Below are 14524 nucleotides of genomic sequence, written 5' to 3'. Positions count from 1 at the left end.
TCCAAGGGGACAGCGTGAAGAGAAGAGATCAAAATGATCGAAGTGGAACTTCTAAATTATATTACGATCATGGAAGATCGAGCTCCGATTTGTGAAGCCGTCAAAACTACGGTCAGTAATCTTGTGGATGGCATGAGTTCAGAAGCGTAAATTGTTTGTACCAAAGTTCAATATGCTAATGAAGAATCCTGAAGCTCTCTTGACCACCACTGAGAAACTATAACACCAAATAATCCCAATACAGCTCCAGAGATCAACTTTGAAGGAAGTCAAGGGCCGTCAAATCTTGAGGATCTAAAGTATGTTGGACGACGGCCCAAAAAAATCTCAGCAGTGACAACCGCAACCCAGTAAAGAGTGAATCATAACCCAAAGCAACCGGAAGTTTAAAAAGGCATTTTGAAAAAACTTTTTAGGGCGAAAGACTCGCAAATTGAAGCCAATTCAGCTAATTCATTTATTTCAGGTAATGTTAATAGTAAAAGCTGATTTTGAAAACAAATTCATGAGAGTTTCGAAATAGAGCTTGAAACCTCTCGCAAAGGGCTTCAATTCAAAAACAAGGTTTAACCATTGGAATTAAAATGGTCAAAATCCTATATAAGAGAATTAGTCCCATGCATTTTGCATAGGTTGAGTTTTCCTGGGAGTAATTTTGCAGATTAAATCGCTCGTGGGTATTACTCTATGTCTTCAATCTGGTGCTGGTGACGACTAGGATCATTGGTACAAGCTAATCGTATATAAATAGTGTATTCAAAGCCATCTCAATGGGATACAACGATACCCGATAAGTGTACTGTTATTAATATATTTCTAATAAAAAATCGAAAGAAATCTTAGAAAAAGTCCAAGTCTAAATATTATTTTATTTCATTTATAGAACATTGATTAGACACAGAAAGTCGAAACGGTAAAAAGTTACATTACGAAAACAAATCTCTAATCCGAATAATATTCACTATCTAGTCCACATAAAATCAAACGCTAATCCAATTACAGGGACCGTTCACAAAGTAAGTTCAAATATTCATTCAACCCATTTACGCCAAGGAAAAACTATGATTCGGAAGAATTTTTTACAAGGTTTAGGAAAAAGAGTAGCATATAAGGAACTTATACGAGTCGAAACTAGTGCCAGAATTCCGCCACAAGTAGCCCTGCCAACCCAGAGCAAGGCCACGTCCAGGAGAGTTTCAGAGTCTAGCCCCCTCCTCCCCGAAATATGTGCCTGACTTGTAAAAACGTAACAAAAATGCATCTGAACAGTTTTTTGATGCGTTTTAAAAAAATTTTACCCCCCCCCCCCCATGAAAAATTCCTGGATACACCCTTGCATCAGAATCAACATTCACGACTTAACCTGCCAAAAAAATTAAAAGCTGCTTTTTGGAGACTGGATTTTAACTTAAAATATCTATTAGAAAAGAACCTGATTAATTATTACTTGTATAGAAATGACATATTTAATCCAATAGCATTTTAGATCAATTATTAATTTTTGTTTGAAATTTTCTAGGTTTTCAATGAAGTTGACAGACACTCCACTGCCTGTAGCACTATTAGTCTTAATTCCTATTTTACTATGTTATATTTCTAAGGAGCTACCTCTTACAAATTCCCTGTACTCCTTGGTTCAGTGAGCGCAACGCTAATTTTTTACCGGTACTTGATTTCTACTGACCAGCTCTTTTAATAAAGCAATGCAGATCGAATCTAAAAACTATCGAAGCGCTAGGAGAAACCTATTATCCAATTTTAAACCAAGGAAAAATATTTCTCGGGTAAAATATACACATATACTAAAATATACTAAAATATACACATATACTAAAATATACACATATACTCGGGTATAATATACACATAAACTAAGGTAATTAAAAAAATGGCAATGACAATTTTCAGAAACTGTTTCAAGCAGGAAATTTCCAGTTACCCCCCTGATTCTCTAGACCTTGACCCAAAGGACCACTTTCCCCATTAAGAAATAAATTAATGAGACAGAAGTTTTGTAAATGAAGGTAATCACAAGGAAGTAGTAAAAAGATGGATTTGTATTCAGACAAAATAAGGCACGGTCAAGGTCTAGGAAAACTCATTTTAATATTACAAAAGCGTAATGAGTTTAAAAGAGTTATCTTGAGTTAGTATTTTTGGCAACTTTCTCGTCCTTTTCGGAACCGTTTCTTTTTTCTGTTTTTCTTTCTGAATTGTAGTCTCCTTAGCCCAAGGACCTAAGGATAAAACTTTTGAGCTGATCAGGATAAATCCTTTTGGCCCTCTTCTGGCCCCATTTTTAAGGGACAGTGCCCTCATTTCTTGTATATTAGGTTCCTCTAGGACCATGAACTTATGGCTGCAAGTTTCACATTGATCCATTGCCAAAATTTACTGGTCCATTTCATAGTACCCTAAGCTGTCAAAGTTTTTAAAATATTTTCAAATTTCCCCTGAGATACGAGAACTTACTCTATGAAAGTCCCTTGTATCAACTCTAATTAAAACTACCATTAGCATGTACATAGATCAGATTTAGCCCGCAAAACAGGTTGTACCGACGGTTCGTTTACGGTTGCGCTATAAGAACAAAATCCAGGTCAAAAAGAAGGAGAAATCAATAAAATATCTTTTGTGTTGCAACAGGGGTTCAATAGGAGTTAAAACAATTAGCGCTTTGACAATGTGGCGGTATTCAGAAGAATTAAAAATATACAAAACCAGCTTAATTTTAACTTTCAAAACCTCAATTTCAATTGAAAGTCCCAAGTTTGTTTAGATTCAGCAGATTTTCAAAACAAGGTGTTATTTTTCTCTCACTATTTTCACTGATTATACAAAATTTAGGGCTAGGTTAGCGAACAAAAGATACCCAATTAACGAAAGCAGTTTTTTAACCCAAGGCCTAATATGAGCCAAAAGTAAAGAAAAGACACAGAAAGATAAAAAATAACTAATATTTTCATTAAGGTTTTAAAAATTAACTTTAATATTTTCAGAGTAATATTAGATGGCGCTGGCTGTATTTTATCCCAGAAACAAATTTCTTATTGATTTCGCTTACTGTTTGACCCTGGCCATAGGCATAGGTGCGACAATGATAAAATGGTTCTAATAGTTTCTTAACTAAAGTAATCTAGTGATTTGTTTGTTCCACAGAAAAGTTGATCAACGTCGATTATTTTCACGTTTCGCTTTTATCTTTTGTATTGACGATAGGACGTCTGATTGGAACTCTATACATTCATCATCGCTAAATGACGTTAAAGGTGGTAAAATTCCTTTGAAAAACGATAACATTGGATCTTCTTCTTTTATATTTTGCAAACCAACTAACAATGGGTTTACTACTTGGTCAAAATCCAAGTTATTCAACATGTTGGAAGTACTTGACATCGATGTGTTTTGCAACTGCGATATAGGAGTTTGAGTGCTTACTGTTTTCATATTCTGATTATCCATGGGACGGATTTCTGTTTTTTGATCTTCTTTAACTACACCACGAAGAGTTAAATTCTTTTCTTTAGTGTTTGGCATCCAAGACAAATTAGAAGGCATTACTTTATCTAAACTGTTGTCTTCTAATTTTTTAGAAGTGCTTGATATAAAAGTACTTTGGGAAGTTATTGTAGGTACGTGAAAGGGGCCATTTTCTTCCAGGTTGTTATTCATCATGTCATCAGATTCAACTCTAGCACGCTTTTTGACTGAATCTTGAAAAGATAATACTGGATCGCGATCTTTTTGCTTTAACCTGTTAACCAAAGATGAGGACATCGTTTTTTCGAGGGCAACATTTTGCGACTTTCCACATACACTTGACATCAATATACTTTTTGACACTTTTTTATGTCTTTTGGAAATATCTTCAACAGCCTTTTTGTGTGACTTTTTTTTAGGCATCCGACAGGCATCTTCTAGAACCTCTTTCTGTGACTTTTTTCCTGGCTTTTGGGAAGTATCTTCTACAGCCGCTTTCTTTATTTCAGGCAATTTAGAAGTAACTCCTTCAGTCTCTTTCTTTAATTCGTGCATTTTGGAAGCATCTTCTATATTCTCTTTCTGTGACTTTTTTTCAGCCATTTTACATTCAGCTTCAAGAGCCTCTTCATATGAATTTTTTCCAGGAATTTTACGGGCGTTCGCTATAGTCTCTTTATGTGACTTTTTTTCAGGCGTTTTAGAAGCATCCTCTATGCCTCTTTCTTCAATTTTTTTTTTAGGAATTTTAAAAGTATCTTCTAGAGCCTCTTCATGTTTTCCAGGCATTTTTTTAGTCTCCTTCACAGTCTCTTTTAGTGACAGTTTTTCGGGCATTTTAGAAGTACCTTTTACAGCCTCTTTTGGTGACTTAGTTTCAGGCATTTTGGAAAAAGCTCCAACAGCCATTTTTAGTGCCACATTTTCAGGGATTTTAGAAATATCTTTGATAATCCTTTTCTGTGACTTTTTTTCAAGCGTTTTTAAAGTATCATCTAGAGCCACTTTCTTATGATGTTTTTCATATGACTTCTTATTGTACAAAGGAGAAATTTCACTTCTTGGAGATTTCTTAACTGATCCATAAGCAGACAAGATTGAATTGTGTTTTGCGGCATTTAGCTTGTCATCCACAGCTTTAGAAGGCGTCCTTTTGGTGTCAATATTCTTCCCACTTTTGGAAGTATTGGATGTCAATTCCGATATCTGAACACGATCTTCTAATATTTTGCTGTCATTTGACATGGTATTTGACCCACTTCTAAGACTTTCCGTAGCCGAGTCTGGAATAAACAGCAATGATTCTAGCCAGATATCTAAACACTTCAACTCCTCAAAATTACTTGACATTGTTTCATTTTGAGAGCTCATTTCAGAAAATAGAAGGTTATATTGTACATCCATATTGCAATTTGGTGAGGCATCCGACTCAGCTCTTGGGTATTTTCCAAGTGAACTACGAAAAGATAATGGGGTGCTTAAAGTCAGCGGTTTTTGTGATTCATGCGCAGGCGCTTGGGATATACTTTCAGTTTCTACGCTGTTATTTACTATGGTATCTGATTCAGTAGAGTCATGATAGAATACAACCAAATTATCTTCTTTCCTACTCTGCCAATTTTCTGAAATTTGAGAGAGCGTTTTGTCTATTTTGGTGTCTGTCAATCCTTCCAGGGAACTCGATGCTGAAAAATTTTGTGATTTTGATGTAGTCATATGAAAACCATCTTCTACCTCTACATTGTCGCACGGAACAGAATATGACTGAATTCTGGAATTTATTTTACCTGAATTGTGTCGAAATTGCTCTGAATGGTCTTGTCTCACTTCTAGCCTGCAATCTAAAACCCGAGACACAGTTTCGTCTATAACCTGGTTTTCCAGCTTTTTACAAGACATTGACAAAGGCCCATTACGTGATCCCGATGCAGATGTTTGGCACGTCTCCTCTGTCTCCCTGGTTTTGTCTGGTATGGTAACTGATGCAGTTCCTGAGAAAGTTTTACAGGAATCACGGAAGGAACGCAAAAGAGACGAATCTTCCATTCCCATGTTGTTGTTTTGCGCGGTATCTAGTTCAGCGTCTTCAGTTAAAATAAAATCAGCTAAAAATAACTGTGTATTGTCTATAATTGGAAGAGATATCCCTTCCTGGAAGGGAATCTTCTTTTCAGCAGCCTTTTTAGTGATTATCTGAGATTGCGATCCAGACTTTTGAGAATTGCATTTTAGATCCACATAGTTATTTGATGTGAGAGTTCTTGGAGATTTTTCTACAGAATCATTAATTGGTATCACTGACGCGTTTTCTTCCACATATAGCCTACTATCCAAAAGCTGAGGCATAGTTTCATCTGCTTCAAAAGTGTTAGAAACTGATGGCAACACAGAATACAGCTGCGGCATCTGTATTGACACTGCTATGGACTTGTGACAGATGTCCTCCCCTTCTACATTGTCATTTGGAAGAATACTTGACACATCGTTCTGACACTTTGTAACAGAGTCAGGGGCCGATATTAATAACATGTCTTTTGTCTTGTTTAGGCTAGTATTCAAAAGAAGAGGCTTTGTTTCCTCCTTGTAACTAATTCCTGATGTGTACAATACATTTGGCGACCCCGGTATTTGAATTATTTGAGAAGAGTCGTCTACTTTCCGGCTTCTACTTCGTAGTCCTAAAGCTATTTTGCGGAATTCTTTTAATGTTCCAGAAACACTTTCTACTGATTCGCCACACGGATTTTGTCTACCAGGTTTTTGAAAAGCTTCTTGTTTTTTTCTATATACATAACGCTTTTCGGGTTTTCCCACAGATCCAATGTTTTTTCTTTGATTATTTTTGTATTTTCTTGGCCGCGCCTCTTGTAAACAGCGTGGTTTATTGCATACACGGTTACCTGCAAATAAAACATATTTTCCAAAAAATGTCAATGGCAGCTCTTCAATATATACGCTAAAAGATGATTTAATTTTTCTTGATCGATGGAGGTTTTATGCAAATTCTGGAAATCTAGTAGAATTAGTCCTATCATTAATCGTCCCCGAAGAGCTTCTTCTGATTAATTATTGAACTCCTTTTTAATAATTTGGAAGTTGAATGTTTTTAAAGAAAATATGCTATGACTATGTGCCGAATTTCTGCATATCAGCTATTTGTGTTTTAAATTATGAACTTTTTTTAAAATTAGTTTTCATACAACATCCTACGAAACTGATTTCCAAACACTGATACACAAAAATATGATAGAGGATAGGGTTGAGGAGGGGGGCTTCATAATTGTTCAAGGGTAATTTTAGGACTGGTCTTAAATGAAACGACGGCTATTCTAAATCAAAACATGGTTAATACAAATTTCAAATTAGGTGTTTAATCATGTATCTGAACCCGGGAACCAAAAGATATTTGTTTGGCTAATTTTTGGCTAATTCTTTTGGTCTTAAGTGATCAAACTCGTGCCCTAAGCCAAAAGGATATGATTACATTTTTTCACTTAATTTTCGATTTCCTGAAAAGTTAGTATTTAACGGGGTTTTGAAGCCAACAATTAAAAACATGGCAGCATTAGTGTCCTAAAATAAAATATAGTATGCATTCAAAGCTTTCTGAGCTTGTTTATTACAAGCTCAGTTTCTTAAATATTGATATGGTGAATATTCAAATATGGAATATTGAATATGAATGTTGAGATATTGTAAACATTGAAATCCAGAAGGCCAAAATGAAAATACGACTCAGAAACACACAACATGAATTTTTTAGAAGGTGTTTCACTATCACCATTGCTGGTATTGAAACGTAAAAACTGTAGAGCAAATATTCAAAATCAAAACACTGTAAGTATACGTTTTACAAATTATTTTAGATTGCAACGACAATGAGGTTATATTGAAATATAAATGCCCAAAAACAAGGCATAGATTTTTGTCGATGTATTCTAGGCTTGCTGGAGATAAGGCTAATATTAGAAATGAATAATAAGGAAAATAGGTATATGTCATTTTTTATAATTTTAAAAAAAAAACAAAAATGTTATTAATAATTAGAAGAAAGGTAAAGCAATAAAGTCAGAATAAAAAAACGACACAAAAACACATACCATGAATTTCACAGAAGGTGTTTCACTATCACCATTGCTTGTATTGAAACATAAAAACTGTAGAACAAATATTCAAAATCAAACCACGGTAAGCATACTTTTTACAAATCATTTTGTATTGCAACGACAATGAGGTTATATTGAAATATAAATGCCCAAAAACAAGGCATATATTTTTGTCCATGCATTCAAGGCTTGCAAGACCGACAGTGTCTTCGAAATATTCACAACTTTTGTATTTGTTTTTTCACTGTCTAATGAAGGACTTATTCCTATTGAAACTCATATTCATTTCGTCAAAGAAAGGCAGTGTGGTCTATGAAAAAAAAATTCAAAGCAAATATTAGACAATGTGGGTACAAAAAAGCAAAGTAAGCAGTCTAAGCATCTTACAAATGGAGACAAGTCTACACTAAAGTTGCTATTTAAGGGGTTTTAATGTTATCAATTATAAACAAAAGGGTAAAATTACAATTTGGCAGTCTTGAAACAAAACACAGTTTCAAAACGGTTTTTTCTTTCGCCACAGTTTACATTTAGGGATTTTTGATATTGCTAAAACTCTAGGCTATTACCAGCATACAAGATAAATTCAAATTTAAGCATTGAGTCTGTAGCTGCCCCTTCTTTCTCCCACACAGCAACAATTATGGTCGTTTTGAATAGTAATGTCACTATCAGCTTTCATTTGAAAACAGCTTGCTATTTATTTTAATGAAGGTAAAGAGTCTATGTTAAAGGTCAACACGAACGAATCCCCCCACCCTTTACATTAAGCTTTAGTTTTTTATTCATTGAGAGAATCATTAGTATATATAGTTTGTTGACACTTCGGCATATAGACGAAGGAGGCTTAGAACATCTCTTAGAGGGAGGAGGAAGCGTCCCTAATATATAGGATAGTTTTTGGTCACTCCAAATTTTAAATTTACTCTTTACTTCCACGGAAAAAGGCTTACTTTTTTTGCTCATAATAATAACCAAATGTCATAAAATTATTGTTATTTCCAAATTTTAAATTTACACATTCCCTAATTTCAATAGTATTTTTTTCTTAGTTTTAAGTTATTATTTCAAAAGTTTTATCATGTTTATTTTCATAAGTGGCATTACAAAGACTTTTCTAAATTCATTAGCCGACGACTTGGATACATAATCTTGCAGCGTGGGAATAATTTTAAAATAAGCAAAGTTTAAAGTAACAAAATATAATTTTAATCTGATATAAGATTCGATACGATATTTTATATGTATGATGACTTCCCATAACTCTCGTAAAATATTAATATTGACAAAACTATTAAAACTGACAAATATTAATTTTTGTATGAATATTAATACAGACAAACATTAGTATCAAAAACACATTAACCGTGTACCAAGAAAAAAACTGAATGAAAAACGGGTTCAAGACCATTTTCTAGGGCTGTAATGAAAAAACGATTAAGATGGGTAGGCCATATTTTCCATGTGAAGGATGACAAATTTCCAAAGATTGTGCTTTTCGACCATCCATCTTGGACAAAACGAAATGCAGGATGTCCCCGAATGGAGCGGGAAGATGTCTTAAAGAAAGATTTAAAGGAAATTGGAACTTTGCGGCAGGTCGTAAGACTGTAAAAAAGTCATTTAAAATATGCTATTCAATCATCTATCAGGGGGCAAGCGAAAAGCAGGTGTTCTCCAAATGGAGTGAGAAGATTTCATTAGAAAGAATTTAAATCAAATTAAAATTTTCATGGGAGGGAGCAAAGAGTAAAGCTTTGAAAAAATAGGGTGGAGACGCAGCGTACGCAGCTTTGTTGGCTTTAAACGGCTTAACGAAGTAATGAGTTGTTAGCAGCAGTAGTGGTAGTAGTATTAATTAAAAGTAACAACAATTACAAAATTTTAATGTCTATCACAATTAATAAAATAACAGAAACATAGTATAATCGATTGCATATTTCAAAGAATATTAACAGTAGAATACATAAATAAAATGTTTTCAGGCAAGGGCAAGAATCTCAGAAACCATCTAATAACAGTGATGAAAAAAAAAAAAAATCAAAATATAGGCATGATTCCATGGGTAGCACAATAGCGCTGCCTAAACAAAGAGCGATATGGCTTCAATTTATGATTTTTTCCGAGGCCACTTCGTATGGAAAAGTTTTTGCCAAAACTTCGGAGGCAGCTCATTCAAATGGAAACTAAAACTTTTCGGGCCCTTTTTTAGTCAAAAGTGATGATAGGGCTATCAATGCCCTCTAGCATTCTTTTTAGCCCCCCTCCTCCCCCCGCCCCAAAATACATCTGACCAAAATTTTCATATAATCATTTTGTTCGAGATAATTGAAAGGCCCAACAAATACACCTCTAATATTGACTTGACCCTCCAAAGCCCCTGGAGCAAGAGCCGTAAATTATGTAAGTTCCCCATTGTTTCCAAATAGGTTTTATTATTGTGAATGTTAATACATATTGTAAAGTTTATTGTGAGCATTTGATCCAGGCTACCGAAAAAATGAGGGTGCTAAGGCGAAACATTCAAGAAATGTTGAGGGAGATGTTGAATTTCCCTCAAAAAGACACTGCGCATGCAGGTTGTCAAAAAAGCTTGTCATGCAGGTTGTCAAAAAGCAATATCCCAGAAATAGAAGAGGGTAACAAGCTGAAACTTTCAAGGCATGTTGAGGGGAATGTTGAACTACTTAAAGGACACTTTGTGCATCCATATTCTCAAAAGGGCGCACCTGCGATATCTCAGGAACTGTAAAAGCAGTAAAAGCCATTCCCGTAGCCATTCCTCATTATAATAACTGGTCGTTTTGAATCTCATTTATTTGTTTATAGTTTTTTCTGTTCATTTTAAGTTTGAATCATTTTCTGGGTTCATTTATACTCGTCTTTGGTTTAATGTAGCTCTTTACTTTTCTTTGAACAACTTCCTTTTTGAAAAACTTTTACGTTAAAATAAAATTATAATAATAAATAAAATTTCATCCTTCAGTATAACCAGGTAATAATACAAAGAAAAAAAAACTAAGAGTATAAACGTGATTCATTAAAAGACAATAATAACAATAATAAGAAAATATTTTTAAAGTATATATCATTGCTTGAAACAGAACAATTGATAAATGACACGAACACAAGTATACATGTGTTGGTCAGCCTTATATTCGTTTTTGATGCATTTTAGGAAGGGATTTGTCTTCATTCAAGGGGTCATGCAACGATTATTTATGAGAATGAAATTAATTACACCTATCATCAAACATATCAGAAACAAATAACAGAATTGCTTTGAGGCAAATTAACACAGGCTTAGCTTTTACATTCTGTAATCTTAGAAATCAAGGCTGCAGCAATAGCTGACACCTAGAGAGAGCAAACCATGGCCAGTAGTGACCGGAATTTTAAAACGCCTTTTCTAAAAAAAAAATGTCCGGGGAGAAACAAGTACCAATAGAAATTGATTCCGAAATCATAATTATTGCTAAAATTAAAAAGAAAAACAAATATTTTTAGTTATAATCTGGGGTGGCGGCCCCCTATGATTTTTTATGGCGCCCTCATTCCTTTTTTCTGTTTTTCACTCTTTATAAATTTGTCAAATTGATCATTTATTGCACCTATGTCCCATTCCCCCCCCAAGAGTTTGCTTATTGGCACCCTTGTCACATCCCTCCTCCTAAGATTTGCTCTAGATCCACCCCTAGAACAGATAAATTCATAAAACAGCCTGAAACCCTCAAACATGATGACAAAACTCAAGAAAAAGTACTAAATTGAAATTACCATAGTTGAAAACCCCATACTAGAGATTTAAAGCGCCCTATGTTGGAAAACAAGAACATTACTTTTTTGCTTGGGTAGCAGTGACGTCTCCTTTTCTCCCACCTATGGTAGCACACTATTAGAATATCACAGAGATGGTTGATGGCTCATTTGAAAGCTAATATTCATGCCTACATGATTTCTATAAACATATCGGGATAGCACCAGATTATAAGTATCATACAGCACCAGAAATGGCACCTTTAGTGCCATTTCCAAAGTAGAGACGGTTAGCAAACATGAAAATCACAACCCTTGACTTGAGGTTTAAGTCTTCCATCATGGCCAACGCCGTAGCGGCAATCTAGTAAAGGGCCAAACACAGCTCATATTGACACATATTATTAAGCCCATGTTCAAAGAAACTGTTTAGTGAGAAAAAAGAGTATTAAACATAGAGTTGTTACACAGAGTAACAAAAAAAATTGTCACATAGTAATTAATAACAATTTTAATTATGAAAACGACTTTTTGAGAAGTTCAAAGAGCATGAAACCTCTGAAAGATGATACGACGTCAAGTCGAATCGGAAAACACAATATTGACGTCGCTAACGTTGTACACCCATTCAATAAAGAATTACTGTCCCCAATCTTTTTCTTTTAGTTTCCCGCCTAAGTAATACATTTATGAGAATTGTTAGCCAACAATTTTTGTTAGCAAACATTTTGTTTCCCGGGGCTAACTCAGGAATGGTTTGATTAACTCCGAATTTCAGAATCAGATTACGATATATTCTCTCAACATGTTCTCCATTACAAAGTTCTTTAGTAAAGTTGTGCTCTTTTCAACTGATTCCTAATTTCTCTATCAATATCATTCCTGACCATATTTGTAACAAAAGATCCAACGAACTTTTGTTTGAGGGGGGAGGATTGCCTTTCAGAGACATACTGCTCTTTTCATCACTTTTGTTGCCAAAAGTGAAGATTATACGGGTTTGTTTAGACCCCGGCACCGCGCCGAGGAGGGAAGACTGCTGGCGGCGGTGCCAAAAACAGCGCGCCGTGCCGCCGGTAAGACGTTGGCGGCGCGCCGCCCGCGCGATCAATGTTGACCGCAAACATTAAAGTTTTCATCCGTCTTGCTCAAATCACAGCTTAAATTTACAACAGATTCGAGCATATTCATGAGTTCAAAAATTCACAAGTCGCTGGCTGGAAACTGGTCTTCTTCGTTACTCATCAAGAGAAGTAAAAAAATCTGGTAGAAACGAAATGGCTGTGGCGTTTCAGAACCCTTGCATAATACGAGTAGTTGAAGTATCTATTAGCTATGCATTCTTAACATAAATAATTATCAAAATTAGTAGTTTTTTTTCATCGAGCATTACTTCATACAAAAAATCCAACACTTTATCACAAAATTCGTCATTTATCTGTTTAAAAATTTATTATGTTACTTTGAACATAGAATCTTCATTTTTTCACAATATGCTCAGCTCCAATTGTTGTTTTGTAACAATCGAGACATGTGAAATGGGCGAATTTGATATTGATTGTTTGTTTTTTTTTTCTGTATTTTTTTTGCTCTTTTGGATTAATAAAAGGCCTTCTTTCAATAAAAAATTGTTTTTAATAACAATAAAAGAAATTGCAATTTAAAGTTTTTTTGGCTTTTTTTTAGAAAAAATGTCATGTAGGCTAAGGCTGAACTGCTGCTTTTTTATTGCTTTTGGCTGCTCTTTTGGATATTATTCATTTTTTCTTTTACGGATTCATTCCAAATCATAAACTGATAAATACCTAATATCAGTCAAATTATTAACTGCATCTAAAAGGAGTAAATTTATCAAATGGAAAAATACATGATGAACACTTCAATTACAATGACACAAAAAACACTTAATAGTTTATTCGCTATGAAGAAAAATGAAGTGCCAGCTATTTTCTTAGGTAAAAAATGAAAAGCTCATCCGTTTTAAGCGTAATTAAATGAAATAATATGCAGACTGAAGTAGCTCCAGGAAGATTTTGAAATTTTCATCCAAGTCCGTCACTTTTAATCCAAGCAAAATGTTAGGACACTTAGTATCAGTTATTGAGTTTAAGCTTGGATTTCCAAATGCTCACAAGAATTACCAAATTTAAGAAAGTCGCAACAATAAGTCACCTGTGGTCAAAATACTCAAAGACTCCTCTTTGATCCCCACCCAGGCTCAAAACTTCTGCTATGGTCATTTCCATGGAAATCTCCAAAGAGTTTCTTTTTGAAATAGCTTTCAAGCACAGTTAGGGGTATTTAGACTTTTTTGCTTTTCTTCACAAGCTTTGAAACAAGTATTATAATATTCCAAATGTTACATTTGTGCATATTTTTGGTAATCATTTGTGGGGTGATCGAATTTTCTAAACCACTGTAGATACGTAAGAACGTTGCAACATCTAGTACAGTACCCTGAGGTCATAAGACTATCAAAGACTGCTTTTTGAACCTCCCAAATTAAAAGCTTCTATTATGACCTGGCCTTTTAATGTAGCTTGGGCAATCGACCAAGGGTCTCATTGTCACTCGAGTGCAACATTAGGTGGAGAAGTTGGTATCGCTTTCATCACACCAATTTGTTTTGGTGTGAATATGTCAAGCATGTATAAATGAATATTTTCAAAGTAAACCCGTTTCATCAATAGCAAAAAAAATGGATTGGACGCATATGCCCCTTTCCCTTTGGACGATAAAACCATGCAAGTGCTGTATCAAGTGTAACTCACGAAAATCTTGTTAATTTTGTCAACTTTTCAACTTTTTGGCATCCCTGCTTTCAATAAAAAAAATCAAGGTACTATCAATTAAATATAATAACTCCCTATGACCCCCCCCCCCTTCTGGATACAATCTTAATAGGATACCGTCTCTGCTTTAAATAAAAAAATAATAATTAACTTATTGGCAGCCCTGCTTTAAAAAAAAATCGAGGTATTATCATTTAAATATGATAGCTCAATACTCCCCCTCCCCCCTCTGGATACCACCTTGATAGGATGCCGTCTCTGCTTTAAATAAAAAAAATCAACTTTTTGCGATCCCTGCTTTCAATAAATAAAATTTCGAGCTATTATCATTTAAATGTAATACCTCCCGACCCCCCCCCCCTCTGGATACCACCCTGATAGGATACCGTC

The 14524-nt window shown here is 34.7% G+C and overlaps 1 protein-coding gene across 5 annotated transcripts in view; it reads right to left on the bottom strand.

Moving 5' to 3' along the window:
• Window positions 1-855: 855 nt before the first annotated feature.
• LOC148942595 (uncharacterized) overlaps window positions 856-14524 on the bottom strand; it is a 156108-nt gene continuing 142439 nt past the window's right edge. For all 5 annotated transcript variants that reach the window (XM_089102582.1, XM_089102581.1, XM_089102583.1 and 2 more), the window contains one exon: window positions 856-6380. In XM_089102582.1, coding sequence (XP_088958708.1) covers window positions 3169-6380 — 3212 coding nt within the window. In that variant the 3' untranslated portion in view covers window positions 856-3168. The remainder of the gene's footprint in view (window positions 6381-14524) is intronic.

This window comes from Artemia sp. Qi Xiang Cuo, chromosome 16 (assembly GCF_049724085.1).
Source record: "Artemia sp. Qi Xiang Cuo chromosome 16, ASM4972408v1, whole genome shotgun sequence".
Lineage (NCBI taxonomy): Eukaryota > Metazoa > Arthropoda > Branchiopoda > Anostraca > Artemiidae > Artemia > Artemia sp. Qi Xiang Cuo.
This window is presented reverse-complemented; position numbering and strand designations above follow the sequence as displayed.